At 41.7% G+C, this 19,987-nt stretch overlaps 1 protein-coding gene across 2 annotated transcripts in view; it reads left to right on the top strand.

Moving 5' to 3' along the window:
• Nucleotides 1–515: 515 nt before the first annotated feature.
• Nucleotides 516–19,987, top strand: part of LOC123364710 — a 52,875-nt gene continuing 33,403 nt past the window's right edge. The window contains exons 1-5 of one of the 2 annotated variants that reach the window (XM_045007038.1): nt 516–649; nt 1,251–1,328; nt 2,795–2,894; nt 5,254–5,322; nt 19,869–19,893. In XM_045007038.1, the coding sequence (XP_044862973.1) occupies nt 2,817–2,894; nt 5,254–5,322; nt 19,869–19,893 (172 nt within the window). In that variant the 5' untranslated portion in view covers nt 516–649; nt 1,251–1,328; nt 2,795–2,816. Of the gene's footprint in view, nt 650–1,250; nt 1,329–2,794; nt 2,895–5,253; nt 5,323–19,868; nt 19,894–19,987 lie in introns of those variants that run through there. The other variant, XM_045007040.1, reaches the window with a different exon arrangement.

Below are 19,987 nucleotides of genomic sequence, written 5' to 3'. Positions count from 1 at the left end.
CAGAGCACTGCTGGCTGCAGCCCCTGTCTCTGGTCTGTGTCAGGGCAGCCTATGGAGCTGTACCTCTCTCATAGAGCTGGAAGGGCCCTTGAAAGGTCACCAAGTCCAGCCCCCCGCCTTCACTAGCAGCACCGAGCGCTGCCCCTGACCGTTTTTGTTCGTTTTGGTTTTGCCCCAGATCCCTAAACGCCCCCTCAAGGACTGAACCCCGGGCTCAGCAGGCCAACGCGCAACCCACTGAGCTACCCCTCCCCCCACACTGCGGGCAGGCAGGATCCGGCCCGCCGTGAGGGTGGCCACAGACAGACCCACTTCCGGCCCCCGAGCCAGGAAGGCGCCCTGAACCCGCCACCCTTCAACCGTTGCCGCTACAGGGAGCGCCCTGAGATCCCGCTCCTCCTATTGGTTAGAGGCTTCCGCTCGCCTTCTTCTATTGGCTGGTTGTAAAAATCTCTCTCTCATTGGCTGGGAGGGAGTCCTGCCGTCAATCCCTTCCCCCTCCTTCTCACGTACCGTAACCGTGCTCAGTCTCGCGGGCTCTGTAGTGAGGGGCGGAAGTGACGTTTTGAGTTGGGGTCCCGGATGTAGTTGCGCGTTCCCTGAGGTACCGTCGCTGGCGTTTTCTTCGGGAGCGTCCCGGCGCCGGCCGGTGAGTGGAGCGGGCGCCCTGGTCTCATCGGCAGGGGCTGGGGGGGAGTTCGGCCGGACACGGGGAGAAGGGCTGGGGGGCAGGGCACGGGGAAGGGGCTGGCAGATGGGGGAGGGGCTGTGGCAGAAGGGCTGGGGGGGCAGAGCAGGGGGAAGGGGCTGGGAGATGGGGATGGGGCTGTGGCTGGGGGACAGGGCAGGGGGTTGGGGCTGTGGTAGAAGGGTGGGGGGCAGGGCATGGGGAAGGGGCTGGGAGATGGGGATGGGGCGGGGGGACAGGGCACGGGGGAGGGGCTTGGGAGATGGGGCTGTGGCAGAAGGGTGGGGGGCAGGGCATGGGGAAGGGGCTGGGAGATGGGGATGGGGCAGAAGGGCGGGGGGGCAGGGCACGGGGGAGGGGCTGGGAGATGGGGATGGGGCAGAAGGGCGGGGGGGCAGGGCACGGGGGAGGGGCTGGGAGATGGGGCTGTGGCAGAAGGGCGGGGGGCAGGGCATGGGGAAGGGGTTGGGGGATGGGGCTGTGGCAGAAGGGCGGGGGGGCAGGGCACGGGGAACTGTACTGGTGTCAGTCTCGTAGCTTACAGTGGCTCTTGTCTCTGCAGCATCCAGGTTCCTCTGCCGTCCTCTCATCTCCTCTGGCCTGAGGCTCAGAGTTCCACTCTCCTTCTCTCCCCCAGCTGGTGACTATGGCCTTTTTATATTACTGTGTAACTCAGGGGTTGGAAAAGAGGATCCTCCCACTCTCCAGCACTTTGTTCTCTGCGTTGATAATCTGGGCCTGCTTAACACCTCCTGAGAACCATGCTAATAGTGGTGCCCAATGCACCCTGCTCTAGTACAGCTACTCACTCTGCACAGTCACAGTCCTGTGGGGGGATGCCTATGATCTCTGCCATCACTCAGATGTGCTGGACTGATATCTTGGTCCCAATCTTGCTATGGTGGTGAAAGGTAACTGTCACCATCGCCAGCTAGCTAGTTTTCCCTTGCCATGGGGCTGGGAGGTGTCCGCTGGGAGATTGGTTAGCTTTAGTTTCAGTGAATGGATGATGATTCTTGTTTCCTGTTAACTATCAGGCAGTGAAAATATTTTAAATCTAGTTGTTCAATGTACTTCTGAATTGACTATGTTAATATTTTTTCATTGAGAAGACCGGATTTATTAAGCCTGATTAATATTGGCTAAATTTATTAATGCTGAGTAATAGTGGTATTTACAAATCATTATCTCATTTCTGATATAGAAGAATGTGTAAAAGGATTGGTGTTGAAAAGACACAGGAAATTATAACTTTCCGTTTATAATTTGTTTTTCTGCCTTGGACTTGAAAGCTATCAGCAACTGCCAGTTATGCTGGTGATCACCTTAACTGTAACACATACTTGATACTTTTACTGATGTCAGTAAAATAGAATAAAATGCAGATAACTTGGCACACAGTTGTATAAAAACAGATTGAATGTGAGATATATTATAGGAAAACATAGGCACCACGGATATTTACATGGTACTGAAATAAATTTTCAGCTAGTATAGCAATAAGTAACGTACTTTTTCTAGTGGGCAAATTTTATCATTGAAATTAACACTTGAATGATGGGTACATATTAGATCATCAACTTAAACCTGGTTTTTATTAGTTTAGCTTGCACGTGTGTCCAGACACAAAGTTGCACCAGTTTTAACTAAATTGGTTAAACAGTCACACCTTTAATTTAAAAAATTGGTGCATCTTCTGTGTTCAGAAAAGCCCCGATATAACTGAAGCAAGCGTGGTGATAGAGCAGTCAAGCGTTTTAAAGAAAATGAATTTAATGAATCGTGTTCCTTGTTTCAATTTGTAAAAGATTGTAAGCCATAAAACTACAGATAACTACAAAGAAGTGTATGTGTCTAAGATAGGTACAGTGAATAAGATCAAATATCTTTTAGTAGCTTGTTGGACTTTAACTAAATATTCGTCCTTGTTTTTGTGGTAAAAATATTGCATAATTAAGACCACCGTAGAAAATGCTTTTGCTTTGTGTTAGAGGTTCTATTCAGATGTTTTCTGCATTTCAAGTATCTAATAATTTACATATAGGTATTCTTCCACTAATAGTTTTAAGCTGAAAAAATAAGATGTAAATTTATTGTTTTTTAAAGTGCTCTGATCCACTTTTACAAGATGAGCACCACCAATGTGGATGATGCTAAACCAGAAGATGTTAAACAAGAATGTGAGAAAAAGATATTTTATTGCGAGGTGAGTCGATTTCTTGGTGTTTTTTTAAAGTATGGATTATATAACATCGTTTTGTGTGATCTAGTGAATACATTTTACTCCTGAACTTAGGTCTGTCATACAGTGCAGTATTATGATCTTTACTGGCTAGCCCCTAGGGGTCAAAGTGCAGCAACCAGGTAACTTTTTAGTAATGTGGATGATGCTGGTAGCCTGCAAGAGAGCCAGAAAGCAAACACAAAATTAGATATGTAACAACAGGAGTAATTAATTATTGGTCCCCTCTCCCACCCATGTTGAAAAAACAGTGTGTTAAGCACTTCTAGTTAGGTCCCATATTAAATTTATTAGTTTGTGTGTATGATCTTAATAATCTGGTTCTGCTGTGTCCCATGAACCTGTTCCTTTAGGTGCTGAACTGAAGTAGTTTGTGATCAGTGTTAGCACAATTCATTTCCTCCCAGTTAGAAAATAGATCTAGCTAGAAAATAGCTTCTCCACTTTCTGGATTAAGTCATCTACTTTATAACATGGGATCTTTTTTCTTACTTGTACCCAAGTTGCTTCAGGAGAAATTGTTCCATGTCTTTCAAGGATATGACTCTGATTCAAGAGGTCCACAGTTGGCTTGACTGCAAAATTTCCTCAGCAATGTTCCTGTGAACACTTGAATCCTAGAGAGTGCCTGTTGTTGTCATATGTCCTTCAAACCTTTCCGTTTAATCAGATAAGGAGCCAACCTAGAAAGGCTCAAAGGCTTCAGCCTCAAGTGACCCAGAATAGAATCCTGGTTGTGTATTATTTGTATAGTATTAGTGTCCATGCCTGCAAGCACCGCCCCCGCAGCTCCCATTGGGGATGGAGAGCTGTGGCCAATGGGAGCTGTGGGGACGGTGCTTGCAGAGAGGGGCAGCACGCGGAGCCGTGTGCCCCCCGCTCTCCCCAGGGGCCGCAGTAGCACGCTGGCCCCTTCCGGGAGCAGTGTGGGGCCAGGGTAGGCAGGGAGTCTGTCTTAGCCTTGCTGTGCCGTCGACTGGGAGTTGCCCAAGGTAGGTGCCGCCGGGTGGGAGGCCGCACCCCAGCCCTGAGCCCTGTCCCGGAACCAGCATCACAAACCCCCTCCTGCACCCCTAACTCCAGCCCTGAGCCCCCTCCCAGAGCCAGCACCCCCACACCCCCTCCTGCACCCCAACACTCTGCCCCAGCCCGGAACCCCCTCCTGCACCAAAACTCCCTCTCAGAGCTTGCACCCCTCACCCCTTCCTGCACTCCAACCCCCTGTCCCAGGCCCAGCTCAGAGCCCCCTCCCACACTGCAAACCCCTCGGCCCCAGCCCAGAGCCCACACCCCCACGCCCCACCCTAGCTCGGTGAGGGTGGGGGAAGTCAGGGGCGGCTCTAGGCATTTTGCCGCCCCAAGCACGGCAGGCAGGCTGCCTTTGGTGGCATGCCTGCGGAGGGTCCGCTGGTCCCGCGGCTTCGGTGGACTTCCTGCAGGTCTGCTCAAGCCCCGGGACCAGCGGACCCTCCGCAGGCAAGCCGCCGAAGGCAGCCTGCCTGCTGCCCTTGCGGTGACCGGCAGAGTGCCCCCAGTGGCTTGCTGCCCCAAGCACGCATTTGACGTGCTGGTGCCTGGAGCCGCCCCTGCAGAGAGTAAGGGTGTATGTGTGAAGTGGGTGGGGCTTTGGGGGAGGGGCAGGGTAGATCCTGGGTTGCCCTTAAATTCAAAAAGTGATGTTGGGCATAAAAAAGGTTGGAGACCACTGCTCTACAGAGTCCTGTGCTGAATTTTAACACTGTCAAAGTGTAAGGCTAAATCCAATAAATTGATTTTGTTGAAGTATGTGACTTTTTACACATTTTGGGCCGCTTTGATGGAGTTCCTTCAGTGAGGCATCACCTCTGACAAAATGAGGCAAAATATCTGCATCAGGAAGAAGAGATCCAGCATATGATATGCATCCAGCTCTATTATTTCTAGAAGTAATAAACCAAGGCCTCAACTGCCCCCTTTTTCTGCTTGTTTGAGCTGGTGTCAGTAGAGGAGTTCCGCTGTCCCTTAAAACAGCAGGAAATATTAATAGGTTTGATGTCTTCCTTCAGTCATTGTTTTGTGTTAAAAGTCAACAATTTTTGTGCTGACCTTACACTGATGATACTCTGAGATCTTATGATAATTATTGGGTTGGTGTTACAGTCCTTCTTGTCTCCAGCTCCTTCTCCATGTCCTTTGCATCATGTGATCATCTATTTCAGCACAGACCACCCACCAATACTCTGCAGAACAGTCCATAACTGCAGACCTATTTGCTGTGCTTGCACAACAGTATTTTTATACTAAAGCTGGCTGTAGCGTAACTGACTGTAATTAATTTCTTTAGGTTTGTAAAGTTCCATGTATGAGTTCTATAAGCCTTCAGTCACACTTCCGTGGAGCAAAACATAAAAAGGTAATGTAATGCAATTTTAATGTCTTATGTATAAACTTCACACTTCTAAATTTTCTGTAAACTTATTGTAAGTAATTGTCTTTTTAAAAAAAGTTTTGAATGCTTGTGTAATTTGCTTTGTTTCACCATTTTTTCTGAAAATGAAATCCCCAGAAAATTGTCCAGTGCTGGTATTTTGAGCCTTTTGAAACATTGTTAAAATTGTTAAATGTATACAATACACTTTATTTTTTTGAAATACAGCTATACTTACAATTTAACTTTTAAGTGAAGTTAATATGCACATATTGTGAACTGTGTGTATTTAAGGTTGCCTGACCTGCAAAGTCTTTTCCCTCTGCAATTTAAAAGGAAAATGTGGCTCAATTTCCCTGATTCCATACAACTGACCTTAAATTTGGAGAAAACCTCCAGTGTGATTATAAATTAGAAATAACTACTCTAGTTAGGAAGGAACATTATTTGCATTTTTATGTGAGGGTTTAAATATAATAACCATAAGTAAAACCAATAATAGTAAAGTTGCTGTTATAATTTGATACAAGTAGGTAACTTCTTACTAGAAAATACTGTAAATCAGAAAGGTTTCAAAATTGTTAGGCAGGTTCTACAGTTCTTATACTCTTTTGGTTAACTGAACATTAGTTAATCTTTTTTCGGTTAGTCTAAGATTATTATTAAGTTCAGTAATAGAACTTCAATGGCTAGTGTTTTCTTCTGTTATTTCTACCTGGTGTCATCAGACTGCATCCTTGGTTGGCAACAAGAGCTGCCTCAATGAGGGATGCCATCTTAATGGCACTTTTAGTGACCTTCTTTCCCTCCTGTATTACTAGAAATCAAACATGGTATCTTGTAACTCACCTGGTCTCTAGCTGCCTCAGAAGTGTTAGGCTTCAAGTTTGTTCTTAAAGTTGGGTTTTCCTCACAGGCCAGGCAAAAAACCTTTCATTTTAAAAAGACTTTAATATCCAGTCAGGAGACTTCCTTTACATCATTTCTCAAAGAATGGACTTTTTACTGATTTGTGAAGCTGTAAGAAATAAATAGTCTAACTTAAGTGTTGTCCCTCACCGCCTTTACTTGCTTTTAATTCTATTGAGTCAGTTGCTCATTAGTATTTTATTTTATTATTTTTTTAGTAATGTAATGACAACATTTCTGAAAACAAAAAGAATTGAGATTACAGGCAATCTCTTAAATTTGCTGATACGGCATTACCACCATTCTCACATTTTAAAAAATTCACTATGAAAGAATAACACTGAGGAAAAAGAGTAAAATTCTGAAATAATTAATTAGGCTTTCAACTTCCCAGCAGTTACTAATCTTTTAGAAATGTCCCATTGCCTGAGTAATACTTAAAATGCAATTTAAAACTGAGCAGTAATGAAGGGACAGGTCTTTGCTAGAGTAACTGGTTTTGGAGGTTAAGGTGTTACTCACAGAATCTAGGGCACCCCACCTTTACTGTACTGGGGGTTCAAGGCATAACCCTATAAATTTAGTCACCCCATCCTTTCTTGTCCTGGGCTTGGGATGTAAGGCACTCATTCTTACCTGTCCTAGGCACAGGCACCTTCTGCTGGTTTGCGGGACCATTTCCCAGTGAAACAGCATTAATGTGTAATGTATCTTATCTAAAACTATCTTTAGATAGGTTTTTTCCCTCAAATCATTTTATCAAAAACATTGATTTTAATCGATTAAAAAAAAATCATTGATTTTTATCCACCCCGTCCTTTTATCTTCTAGGTGTCTGTAAACTGATTGCTTAATTATTTGCTACATTATATTTCTGGGTACTGAAGTTAAGATGACTGGTCTATAATTTCCCGGGTTGTCCTTATTCCCTTTTTCATAGATTGGCATTATATTTACCCCTTTTCCAGTCCTCTGTAATCTCTCCCATCTTCCATGACTTTTTGAAGATAATCCCTAATGGCTCAGATATCTCCTCAGTCAGCTCCTTGAGTATTCTAGAATGTATTTCATCAGATGTCCTCAAGTCATCAGGGCCTAACTTGTTTAATTTTTAACTTGTTCTTTCCCTATTTTAGCCTCTGATCTGACCTAATTTTAACTGGCATTCACTGTTAGATGTCCAATTGCTACTAAACTTTTTTGGTGAAAATGAAAACAAAAAAATCATTTGGTACTTCTGCCATTACCACATTTTCTGTTATTGTTTTCCCCCGTCTCATTGAGTGACAGGCCTACCCTGTCCTTGATCATCTTCTTGCTTCTAGTGTGTTTGTAAAATATTTTCTTGTTACCCTTTGTTTCTAGCTAGTTTAATCTCATTTTGTGTGTTGGCCTTTCTAATTTTGTTCCTACATATTTGTGGTGTTTTTCTTTTCATACTCTGTAATTTGACTTAGTTTCCACTTTTTGTAGGTTTCTTTTTAGAATTTCAGATCATTTAAGATCTCCTGGTTATGCCCATGTGGTCTCTTGTCATACTTTCTATCTTCCCTACAGAGTGAGATAGTTTGCTCTTGGGCCCTTAATGTCTCTTTGAAAAACTGTCAATTCTCGTCTGATATCAACTATTCAGAATGGAGATTTGGAATAAAAGTGGTTTCTCTCTTAATTATAATGCCATTAGCATGCTGCAACAGTCTAGGATGGGTGTTATAGGAAAAGGAATCTAGCTGTTTTCAACAAAGTATCTGTCATAACCTGTACAGATGCAAGTTATTTTTCTTCTAATAAATTTTCCCATCCAAGGATAGAATTAATACAGAAACTTCTGATATATTGTTTAGTTCTAGTGTCTGTAATTGGTGTTTACCACTGCTCAAAAGGCCTGGACAAGTCAAAGGAGAGTTCTTACCCTGAGCTGATGACCAGTCATAGTCATTTTTATTTCTCTTTGTGAATGAACTAACTGAGGAAAAATTCTATGAAAGGTGCTTTGTAAAGTGTTTTGTTTTCTTTTTTTAATATCCTGTCACAATGGAACTGGAAGTGCTTCAATTCAGTTACTGGCTTTTGGCTTCTGAGAATCAGCATTCTAAGGCTGGACAGGGTTCTGTTTGCAAAACGGTTATTCAGCGCTCAACTGGCAGACTGAAAGTGAAGACCATGACATATAAAAAAAAAAAAGGAAAACTGAAGAGTTACAATTTCTCCAGGAGACATCCTCAATGCTTACCATCAGTTGTCAGTTCTAGATACCAGAAGAAGAGTACCATGTCTCTACCTTACTTCCTTTGGACCCTCCATGGAGCATCTGTTAAGGGGAAAAAATTAAGATGGCAGTTAAAAAAACAAACAAACAAACCTATAAGCAAGAAAGAAAATGCTCACAATCTAGATTCATGTCTTAAAGCTATAAATAGTGCATAAACAGTGGCTTTCATTGTAGCTTTTATAAATAGTAAATATTAATAGTACAATAAATTTTTTTATATGCATCAGCCACTTATTCTTGATGGAGAGGACACACTTAAATGTGTCACCAAGATTTCTTGCCCAGTGGCTGAGGCAGAAGTCTAATCTTCAAGTGAGCAACACCGTGACAGGTATTTGGTGCAGTTGTTCATGCCTGATAGTAGGTAGGTTCTGGGTTAAAGTAATAAAACACTCCATCATATGGTAAGATGTCCTGTTAGCCATAGTTTGTTTCCACTATAGTTCCTGACTTAGCGTTCGTACGTTAGCATTTTCTTGAAAGTTCAAGTCTCAGCACCAAAATCTACTGCTAAAACATCCTGACTAGTGGAAGAAACATAGGGGAAGTGAACTTTGGAGCCAGTTTGGAATGAGACTTGTATTACTTCAAATGTGGAGGACAGAGAACCTCTCTTGGACTTAGGCCTGGTCTACACCAAGAAGTTAGGTTGACACAGCTACATGATTCAGGAGTGTGAAAAATTCATAGCCCTGAATGATGATGTAAGCTGATATAATTCCCCGTGTAGACAGCATTAGGTCAATGGAGGAGGTGGATTACTTATGTCAACGGGAGAACCCTTTCAGTTGGCATAAGTAGTGTCTACACTGAAGTGCTACTTCAACTGTGCTGCTATAGAGTTTCAAGTGTAAACAAGCCCTTAGTGATGAATGCTCATGACCAAGTGAGAAGGTGCAAGAAAACTTAGAACTAAGCATGCTTAGGAAAGCTGACCAGACTTCTCAAGTTTTTCCTTCTGGAAATAGAGAGGACCTGGAAATAATCCTTGTCAAACTCAGCAGTTTATTCTGCAGTAGAATTTCTAGCTTCATCTCTCAGTGAAAATCCAGACATATTTTTTTTTCTGGATTGTATAGATTGCATAGATAGCTGAAGAAATACATTTTAATTAGGGTTCATACCAAGTGATGCATTGGACCTTAACCACTCCTCTCCAAATGTAGAAAGTTCTTCAACCACTAACCCAGTGCACAAGATTGATGGAGTTCTGAAGAAAACCTTTGAATACTCTGCTGATGAAACGTCTGTGTGTACTCTCTTTACAGGTGATTTGCATCTTAATAGCTAACAACAGAAATGCAAAATTATTCTTTAAGGCTAGGGATAAAAGTCTGTGTAGTCTAAGGAACTCATGTAAAGTCTAAACTAATGTTTTTTTATGTGACATGGCCCTAGGCTACTATTCATGCTCCTGAAGGTTTGGCAAAGGAGTTATAGTCCACCAGATTATATAATTGAATCCATGGTTTAGATTTTCCATGGTTCAGATTTATCTGGAAAAGTATACGGTGCTAGCCTTTTCTTAAACCTCTTTAAAGATCCTAGATTATTTTGGTTACAGTTCTCTGAACTTTCTTGAATGTATCGATAGTGAAGCGTTCTAAACTGAGTTCAGTATTCTGGGTGTGGTTGCATCAAAACTATGTAGAGGACAGTTGCTTCACTGCTATGTGACACCTCTGCCTTTGTAGCATAAAATTTGTATCTAATTTGCTGTCCACCGCTCAGCTTTTCTTCAGAATTGCTGCCAGATTTCTCTCCCATTGAATATCTGTTCCCAATTCCACCCCACCCAAACCTGAACACTAATTTGCATTTTCTCCAAATTAATCTTTTTTTCCTTTTTTTCCTGGTCATTTCTACGTTCTAAGTAGCTGTTTCCTTTGTACTCCATTGGTGGTCAGACTTGCAGATTTTATTATGGTGGTGTTAACTGTTTCCAGTAATGAAGATGTGAAATATGACCATATCAACCTTAGGGTTCTGTGGGTACTTCCTCACCCTCTCCTTCCCCCCCTCTGAACTTAGTACTCTTTTTTTATTTATGTGAGTATCCATATCCATGCCAATTTTAATAAATTTTGAAAGTGGAGTGTTGATTCTGTACCAAGTGTCTTACTAAAATCCAAATATTTATATGTACCTTAGCCTTTCATCTACTAACTTTATAATTTTATTAAAAAATCAGAGGCATGCTGTTTATAACTCGGGTGTTTTTTTGCTCAGTTTTTGGGTCCCTCCCCCTTTATTTTTTAGGTTTGGAATTTGACTTATGACAGGGGTCGGCAACCTTTCAGAAGTGGTGTGCCGAGTCTTCATTTATTAACTCTAATTTAAGGTTTCACATGCCAGTCGTACATTTTAACGTTTTTAGAAGGTCTCTTTCTATAAGTCTATAATATATAACTAAACTATTGTTGTATGTAAAGTAAATAAGGTTTCAAAATGTTTAAGAAGCTTCATTTAAAATTCAGAGCCCCCTGGACTGGTGGCCAGGACCTGGGCAGTGTGGGTGCCACTGAAAATCAGCTTGTGTGCCGCAGGTTGCCTACTCCTGACTTATGAGATGGCACCACTTTATAGGCAGGGTCACTCTTCTTTCCTTTTTTACCTCATTCCAGTTCCGAAGAGATGGATGATCTCATCCAAAACTATCACTGCATTTGGCAGCCTGAAAAGCCAAGAATGGCCTGGAGGCCAAACTACTTTTTTAGCCCCGTTAGTTGATTGCTCCAGGTCGGAGTTAAGGCACACTATTGTGACAACATCTGGAAGCTTGCATTTCTGCTGCTCTTGCTGCATTTAGTTTGAATTTCTTTACTTATTTTCCAGTCTCCATGGCATCTTTCATGAGCACTGAATTCATCCATATCTAAAAAGCACTGGGAGCTCTGTGATGGGTTTTTTATTTTTTTTTAAATTGCCGAAGGAGAATTGCCATATTTATTAGCAGCTTATAGTTAATTATGTTTTGAAATCTACTTAAAACTGGGAATAAATCTCTATTTTTTTCTCTTCAATGTGGGCTGCTTTTGTTACAATAGGGCTCTGTACTCCACTGTTTGGTCACCAGTCTGTTGCAAGTGGACCCAGTCACTGGATTTCACATGCTTCTAAACCAAATGTGTCCAGGTAGAGTCTACTCATTGTTTCTAGCTCTGGAACAAGAGGGCATACTCCCAGGCTCAAACCTCTTGCCTGACACCCTTCTTTGGGATGTGTGGTGTCACTAACCAGTCACCCTATATTTCAAAACCAGTGTCTGAGACTTCCTGAGCCTGTCAGTTGCTTTTACGTGCTTCACCTGAGCTCTACCTAGGCTGTGGGCAGCCTGGGCTTCTAATTTAACCCTTTTGGGGACAGCATGTCAGGAAAGCAAGGGACCACAGGCTTAGCAAAGGAATTTCTTAACCATAGAAACTTTAAATCTGAACACTCAAGGTTTTTTTTTTTTTTTCAACAGAGGTCTTTGAAAAGAACCAAAACTCATGAGACACACCCTCCCCATCTCTGATCTCACTTCTCCTGCAAGTCTGAGGCTTGTCAGCATTTCAGGCTGGCCATAGTTCCCCACCTAACCCATTCCTTCTGTGTGGTGATGGTTGGACCCCCTCCACAGAGCAGAAACATGTCCCTAAGTAGGGGTCTGTTGTGAACTATGTACCAACTGTGAGAAGTTCCAGCCTTCCCCCGAGTCTTCTCTCTTTCATGCTTGTCTCCCTGCCGGCCCCTCTGTGTAGAAAAGCCATTGTTTCAGTGGGAGGGCCAGCAGTGCAGTTTAGAGACATATTTGGTGGCTCCGAATTGTAGTTTTGATGGCTTTTGATGTTAGTCTTTCAATGAGGTGTCAAACACCTTCTCGGGATGCAGGGGAGGGCAGTTGTTTTATCATAGGTTGTCTTTGAAATGTCCAGGCTTGTCTTCATTCCTAGTACAACATAGAGTTCATAAGTTGACGCATATCTTTCCTACCTTTTTTGTGTGGAATTTCAGTGTTGGTTTTTGTGTCCTTTGAATTTTGTTAGATTTCTCTTTAGTAAATTTTTGTGCATTAATGTTAACTTAAGAAAAAAGTTTTGTAAGTGGGAAGAAAGCTTGATATCATAAGATACAACTTGGAGAGACTGTGGAAGAATGGTCTATGTTCATTGATATCTTAGCTGCCGGGAGGAGTAAATTGAGAAGCTGAGATTTACAATTGTGCATCACCATTTGAAATTACACAATGTAAAATAAAATATTAAGTGAAGAGGGACCCTGGCAATGGGCTCACATGGAAGAGACAACTGGTCTTGACACCTTTCATGAAGGGATTTTTTTTGTCTATTCATACCTTATATATGTGCAATGGATGACTTGCACCTAGCTGTGGGTAAGGTTCAGTCATACAGAAAATTTCACAATTGTGGCATAAGTGTTCTTTAAGACCTGAAATTTTGGGGCCTTATTCTGAAGGCCCACATTTCCACTCTGAGGCATGGGACATCAGTCTAACTTGGACATGCCTGCAAGTGCACAATGTCACAGCAGCTCATTAGGGCATATTTGCATGAGTATCATTTTGAGTGGTCACATCGTTTTGGCTTCTTAGTTCCTTACCAATGCTATCAAAGCTCCATTGGGCCTTTTTATTTTCTTAAGATCTGAAATTATCATATATCTTCTAGACATAAATTCTGCAGCAGTCTCCCCTTCTTCTCCTTCCCCATGCATCTCTTCCACAATTGGGCAGCTGTCATCAGAGAAGCAAGGTTTTTGAGGTGAGGCTTATTTCTGTTACAGTGTATGGTTGATTGTGGTTAGTGGAGAGAGAACTCTGATAGCTCATGACCAGGCCGGTTTTGCATATTCTCTGACTTAAAATATAGAAAAAATGGACAAAGCAAAGAAGAGTCAAAATGACAGTGCAACATCAGGAGAAGAGGATGAATGTTCTTGTGACTGAAGCACAAGACTTGGGTTCTATTTTCACTTCTGCCACAATCTTCCTTTGTGACCCTGGGTCAGATCACTTAAGCTCTATGTATCTTTGTTTCGCCATCTGGAAAATGTGTATTTACAAATGCATATGGTGATTGTGTCGTTTACTAGGAGAAGATCCCTGAACACAGACAGAACTTTCTCAAGAGCTGGACCAAGATTGTGAAACTTGATGACAGAGGAGAGAATGACCACAGATTGGACTAAATACAAAACTCATTTCTTAGTCTTAGCTTTCCCACAATTATTTCATAGTTTAAAAAAAATACTTTTACCTGTGTATGCCATTCAGGCAATTTATTTTTTCCTGTTGGAGATGGAAGAGGGTTTGTTTGGTTTTAACTTCTGTAGTATCTGAATACTTCAGAAGTCAGTAGTAAAGCAAAAATTCTTTGATACATAGATTCATTGGTAATGGTTATACTAGAAATACGTCATAACTATCGTCTCCTGATTAAGGGAACTGTTAGTGAATAATTTAGTCATTCATGGGAGTTTAACCTGATCAGTGCATGTTTTTTTTGCAAGTAATGGACAGGACTCTGTAGAAAATAGATGGAGTTGAATAGAAGGCCATTATGGTAGACTTGGACTGATCTAGGAACAGCTCTTAGAGTGTCTGAATCTCTCTCTCTAATTTGTCTGAATCTCAGTTTCACCATCAAAGTTGTTCCTTCCTTTCAGACACAATCTATTATTCCAGTGCTGTCACTTCATGAGGACTCATATATTTGTCATTCTGACTCTTGAGTGGATTGCAAATGAGGGAGAAAGGATTTAGAAGGCTGCTTCTGCAATTTATTGGTGTTGGGACTGGTGCAAAGAGAGGCAGCTAAGTGCATTTAGAGGCAACAGTTCCTAGGGTTACTTTAGGCTGGGTTGCCCAAAGTCCTAAATTTTGGATCACTGCAGCTCATCATACTTATTTGGAACCCTTATGTACCTCGAGATAGACTTTGAAACTATGGGTAAGCAGAAGCAAAAACTCAGTTGTACTCCCCTCTTTCCAGTCACTTTGGACTTCAGTCTAGTTCTTAATACCTTCAGAGGCCCACCCTTTGAACTCTTAGTGATGAGAAACCTTCTAGTGACCTTCTCAATAGAGGTGTGTTTGTTTATTTCCCCTTTGCTTGGTCAGATGGTTGATTCAGACTCTACCCCTTCCTGAAGGCTCAACTAAAAATAAGGTGGTTGTCATAACTCATTATTTTCATAAACTGAAGTCTCACATCTATGTCTCAAGTGGTTTCCGAGGGGTTGGCAACCTACAGCATGCGATTTTGTCACGCTGCTGCCTGCCGTGGTCCCGGCTCTCAGCCCCACTCAGCACCCCTTCCCCCCAACCTCTCTCCCCTGCGGAGGCAGGAGGCAGAAGCTTGGTCCTGCGGCAGCCAAGCTTATCCCCTCCACCACTTCTTCCCCCCCCCCAGTGTGCTGCTTTCCTGCCCCTCCTCCTCTCCTTCCCTGTGGCAATCAGCTGGTGGCCCTTGCGAGGGGGAGGGGGAAGAGTGGCAGCATGCTTGCTGCTCCATAGGGGAGGCAGAGAAGAGGTAGGGACGGGGCCTTGGGGAAGGGGGTGGAACAGGACATATCCCTTCCAGCCCTCTGCCCTGCACCCCCCAGCTCTCTGTCCTGCACCCCCCACACCCCCACTGCCCTCTGCCCTGCACCCCCACACCTCCCAGTCCTCTGCCCTGACCCCTGAAACATCACCCCTCCCCCCCAAGGTCTGGGGTCCCAGCTGCCGGCCCCTTGCCAGCCAGCATCCCGGCCGCAGGCCCCGCTCAGCCTGCAGTCGGCCTAGGTGAAAAGAACCCCAGGCTGGCAGCGAGCTGAGCAGGCTGGTGGCATAAGATCAGTATTTTTATTTCATTTTAAATGAAGCTTCTTAAACATTTTGAAAACCTTGTTTACTTTACATACAACAATAGTTTAGTTATATAATATAGGCTTATAGAAAGAGACCTTCTAAAAAGGTTTAAATGTATTACTGGCACGCGAAATCTTAAATTAGAGTGAATAAATGAAGACTTGGCACGCCACTTCTGAAAGATTGCCGACCCCTGCTATAACCCATTGAGTGATGGAGTGCTTTAAGGAAGACTGGTGTCACATTGTCTCTTTAAAAGCATGGTTGCCTTTTGTTTCAAAAGGGAAATGCTTTCCCACCCTTTTTAGAGGTGTATAAATCATTTGTGCTTTGCTGCAGTTTTCACATGGTACACTCGGGAGACATTGCATTTGCTAGCCACCTTCAGTGGTCTGATAGTCTCTCACATTCCAGTGCTTACCCTATGCCTGTTTCTGAACTGACCACTTCTCATACTGTTACTTATACTATTGGTATAAAGGGTGTTGAGAATAGATTTTAAAAAAAAACCTTTTTTTATACATATTAATGAACATCTTTTTAAAAAGTTCTTCATGCCAGTTTGGAAATTCCACCGTGTTTGAGGTTAGTCAGGAATTTTATATCACCCCTCCACCCTCCTTTAAATTTTTTTTGTTAAATCCAGAACTAATGTCACAATAAATTCAGACTCTCCACTGCATGAAACTACTCCACTATTGTTTGGGAAGCTTACAACTAAGCCTACATATTTATAAGTGGGTGAAGTTCTAAGGATTCTAATTTTATTTTCTGGCTCTCTTCACTTTTTGGAGTCTTTCTTATCTTCTGTCTGGACTGGCATATTGTGGAACTTGAGGGAAAAAACAGATTAGCAGGTAAATTGCACATTTTAGAAGCAGAGATGCATTTGAATATAAACTCCAACAAAGCGTTCAACAAAACATACTCCACCTCGCCTTTGTCCACATTATATAATAGTCATATATTCTATTTTTATTAAAGAAGTTTAGTTAATCATGTTTTGAAGTTACTGTTAATATCATGTTTGATGCAATCAGTTCTTGGATTATTGAAACAAAATTAACTTTCTAGTATCTTGGTATGTACATATGTTTAAACATAGAAGTTTCCAAGTTCTAAAAAGCCTTAGTTTTTCATATGAATTGACAATTATAAATAAATTAGGAAGTACTTGATTTCATGTGAAAAGTACCTTTATCTTGTATCACATCCATGACCTGCAGTTTTGAACCAGTCTTGGATAATCAAACAGAGTTCATCTCTGCATTATTACTTGTAACATTCTAAGTCAGGTACAGCATTCAATTTACTTTATTTTTTTCAAAATTTTAAGTCTAATACAGAAACCTGCAAACAAGTGGTTCAATAGAACCATATTTGAAGTTTACCCTTTAAATGGCACTGAACTAAGACAGGAGGTAAAAGATAAGAGAGATATCTTATTAATAGCCAGGGTTAAAAACAAGGTTCTTTGGGATTCCAGGCTTTCTAAGGTGACAAAGTAACTGTATCTAGCTTTAGTGGTTCATGAGATTAGGTTCGCCTGGCATATGTTGGTGTAAATGTTGTGTGAGAGATTGGGATGGTCAAAAGCCAAGGGTGGTTGTGCAAGTTTTCCAAAATGAATAAATTCACAATCGTCATACAGATACATACCATTAGTTTTCTTTCTGTTGTGTGGATTAATGAAAAAGCAATGACTAAACGGGTAAATATATAAACATGGATTTTATGTAGCGTGATACGTTCAGAAAGGAGGTTTGATTATAGCCACCTTTGTGTGGTTATATTTAAGTCTTACGCTTTCAAGAACAATTTAATTATGATCTTTAGCCATTATACTAACCTGGTTCAAAAATATACTGTGATTTATACCTGTTTACTAACACTTTCCTTTGTAACAAGCCTAGAAAACGGGGGGTACTTGATGGCAGCATCTGACAGCTGAAGGAGAGGGGTCAGGACCTTGAGGGAGTCTTCTCCAGACAGAAAGGGGAGGCAATGGTAGTCTTCACCTGCAGTATGTATATGCTCATAAGATGTAGCGCATCATGTCTGAGCAAGGACCAGTTCTCCTACCTGCTTCCCCGGGGATGGAGTCCTAGAGTGTAGTCTGCCATTTCTTCACCTGCTCTAGGGGTAGTCAGTGTTAGGTGTGGCACTATGTGAGAGAAATGGTGTCCCCCTGCTCTAGGACCCCTCTCTGGAGTACAGATGAAGAGGCCACTCTCACTCCATCCCTAGAGGTGGTTTCCTCCCCTCTGTGTACATGTTACAAATTGCACATGTCGAGCTACCTTGATACATCCAGGAGTCTGTGGGATTGTGGAATTCCTTTCTTCCATCTCCCCCAGTTGGCCCAGAGAATGGGGAGCCAAAGGCAAATGTCTCCACTGTTCCTAAAGAGAGAGAACCTCTAAGGTTCAAGACTCTGCTGCCATTACCAACCCAGAACTTGCTTGTCTCTATCAGGACAGTTCTCACAGTGGTGGAAAAGATAGAGCAGGGAGGAGGAGGAAATCTGGTTGGTGAAGACCAGAATTATCAAACTTCAGAACATGTTTGCATATTTGATATTTGCAATCACAACTTCATTTCCTTTGGGTTGGCCTTCCAAATGAAACCAAGCACACTGGATAAGCGTATTAATCAGATGTTGTCAGTGACACTGATAGTGATGAAACAGTTGGTAACTTAAACTTCAGTTTACATATGGAATGAACTTGGGGAAATTTACACTTCTATTCTGGTGCTATTGTTGCATTTTATTCCAAGCAACACTGTATCCTCTTATGTTCTAAAAGGTGCTTAGAAATTTCTGTTAAAGAAAGATTCACTTTCATGGAAAACCTCAGGGTTATTATAGAGGAGACCTTAAATAATTGGAATTTGAAGAATTTCCACATATTGATTTGATATCCTGCTGTGGGGTCATTTTAAAGTGGACATATTTAGTAAGATTTAAATAAAGAGATATGAGTTGTCTACTTATGTGCATGAAACAAAATGTTTTGTAAGTGAATTTGTAAACTGTAAAAACTAGCCCATGCACTGTGGTGGACAAAGTGCATGGGAGGTTTGAACCCTAAAAAGCAGCAGTTTTTGAGTTATGGCTTCTCAAAGTTAGATTCTTTGTTAAAAATCAAACACTAACTTCTCAGAGCCCTATAACTCAAAAACAGCTGGAGCAATTTATTTCCAGCGTCCTGTAAGAATTTCACCTGTGGCCTGAGATTTTAGCATGAGAATTTTCAGTCCCAAAACAGCTTTTTAAAAGGGGTCAGAAATAGAATGGATTTCTCAACCTCAACTATGGAGTCACTTCCCTGATGTTAATGAAAACAATAATCAAAACGCAATCAAGGGCATAAGCTGACTGCCCAGAAGAAATTCCCCCCATGTACAGCAGTATACAATTGGCAACGTGCATTTTCCACCTTCCTCTGAAACTTCAGGTACTAGCAACTGTCAGGCGCAAGACACCAGACTAGAATGATGTATGATCTTATCTGTAACAATTCCTGTGTCTCTATTGCTAGATGGGAGACTTATTCTTAAAGCCCAGATTCTAAGTTTTTAAAATGCCGTTGAGCTTAAGCTGCATTGTCTGCAGTGGTACTGTCTCTCTCATTTGTTTTCTTTTGTGGCAGTATTTTGGTTTCTTTGCCAAATACTCTATTTGTGTCCATTAGAAAATCTCTTATTGAATTGTCGAAATGACTTGCAGCATCTGCTCTGTGGCACTGAATATTTCAGATGTGCCATTCAAACTCTTCCTCTTTTTGGAGTGCTCTCAACAAACAACTGCACTGTTGACATAAAGATATGTTGAATTGTTTCATTTCTCAAATTGGTGAGTTAGAATATCAATAATAACTTGTTTCTTTGTGTGTTTATTACCTGGAAAGACCTAGCAATTGGTCAATATTTAGTCTTATCCATGTCTTGAAGTGGAAATTTCAATTCCTCTTCTTCCATCTGCTCCCAAAAAAACACTTTTGATGGATTCAGTTGATGAAAACTGCTTTGCCTGTTCTTCGTGTTGTGGTCAGAACTTTAGGAAATTTTGGCTAGCTAGAGGATTTTGCCAAATTAGCCCAAAATGTTGATTTTTGGAACTACAGCTCTTAAAATTCTAGGAGCTGCTAACATGCAAAAATCAAGGTTTTGTGCGGCATCCCTGAGACCAGTCTATCAAGCCTTAATCATCTTTAAGAATTGATCCCCTTCCTTCAAGTAATACCAGGGTTGTCTTTACGTTAACCTTCTGGTATTAATTGTTATCAGCACTTCTTTGTCAGCACTTCCAGCTTTTGCAGAAAATCATAAAGGCTGTATACTTTTTACTATGTAAAAATGGAAAAGTTGGCCTTCATTGTAATTCATCTGCAAAAACTGCATTAAGAAAGTACATTTTTTCTTTTAAATGGTCTAGCACATTAATGATTTTTTTCTTATTTTATTTTGGGATGACTTACATCTTCATATTTAAAGAAAGAGAGAGCCATGAATGCTTATCGTAAGTATGACATTTTTCTTCTTCCCCTTCAAAGCTTCCATAGGTGCTATCAAATTGTAATTTTTAAATGATTAAATTGCTTTTTCAATATTTC

The sequence above is a fragment of the Mauremys mutica genome, chromosome 2 (genome assembly GCF_020497125.1).
Source record: "Mauremys mutica isolate MM-2020 ecotype Southern chromosome 2, ASM2049712v1, whole genome shotgun sequence".
In the NCBI taxonomy this organism is placed as follows: Eukaryota; Metazoa; Chordata; order Testudines; family Geoemydidae; genus Mauremys; species Mauremys mutica.
Note: the sequence above shows the minus strand (reverse complement) of the source record. Positions and strands in the feature narration are given on the sequence as shown.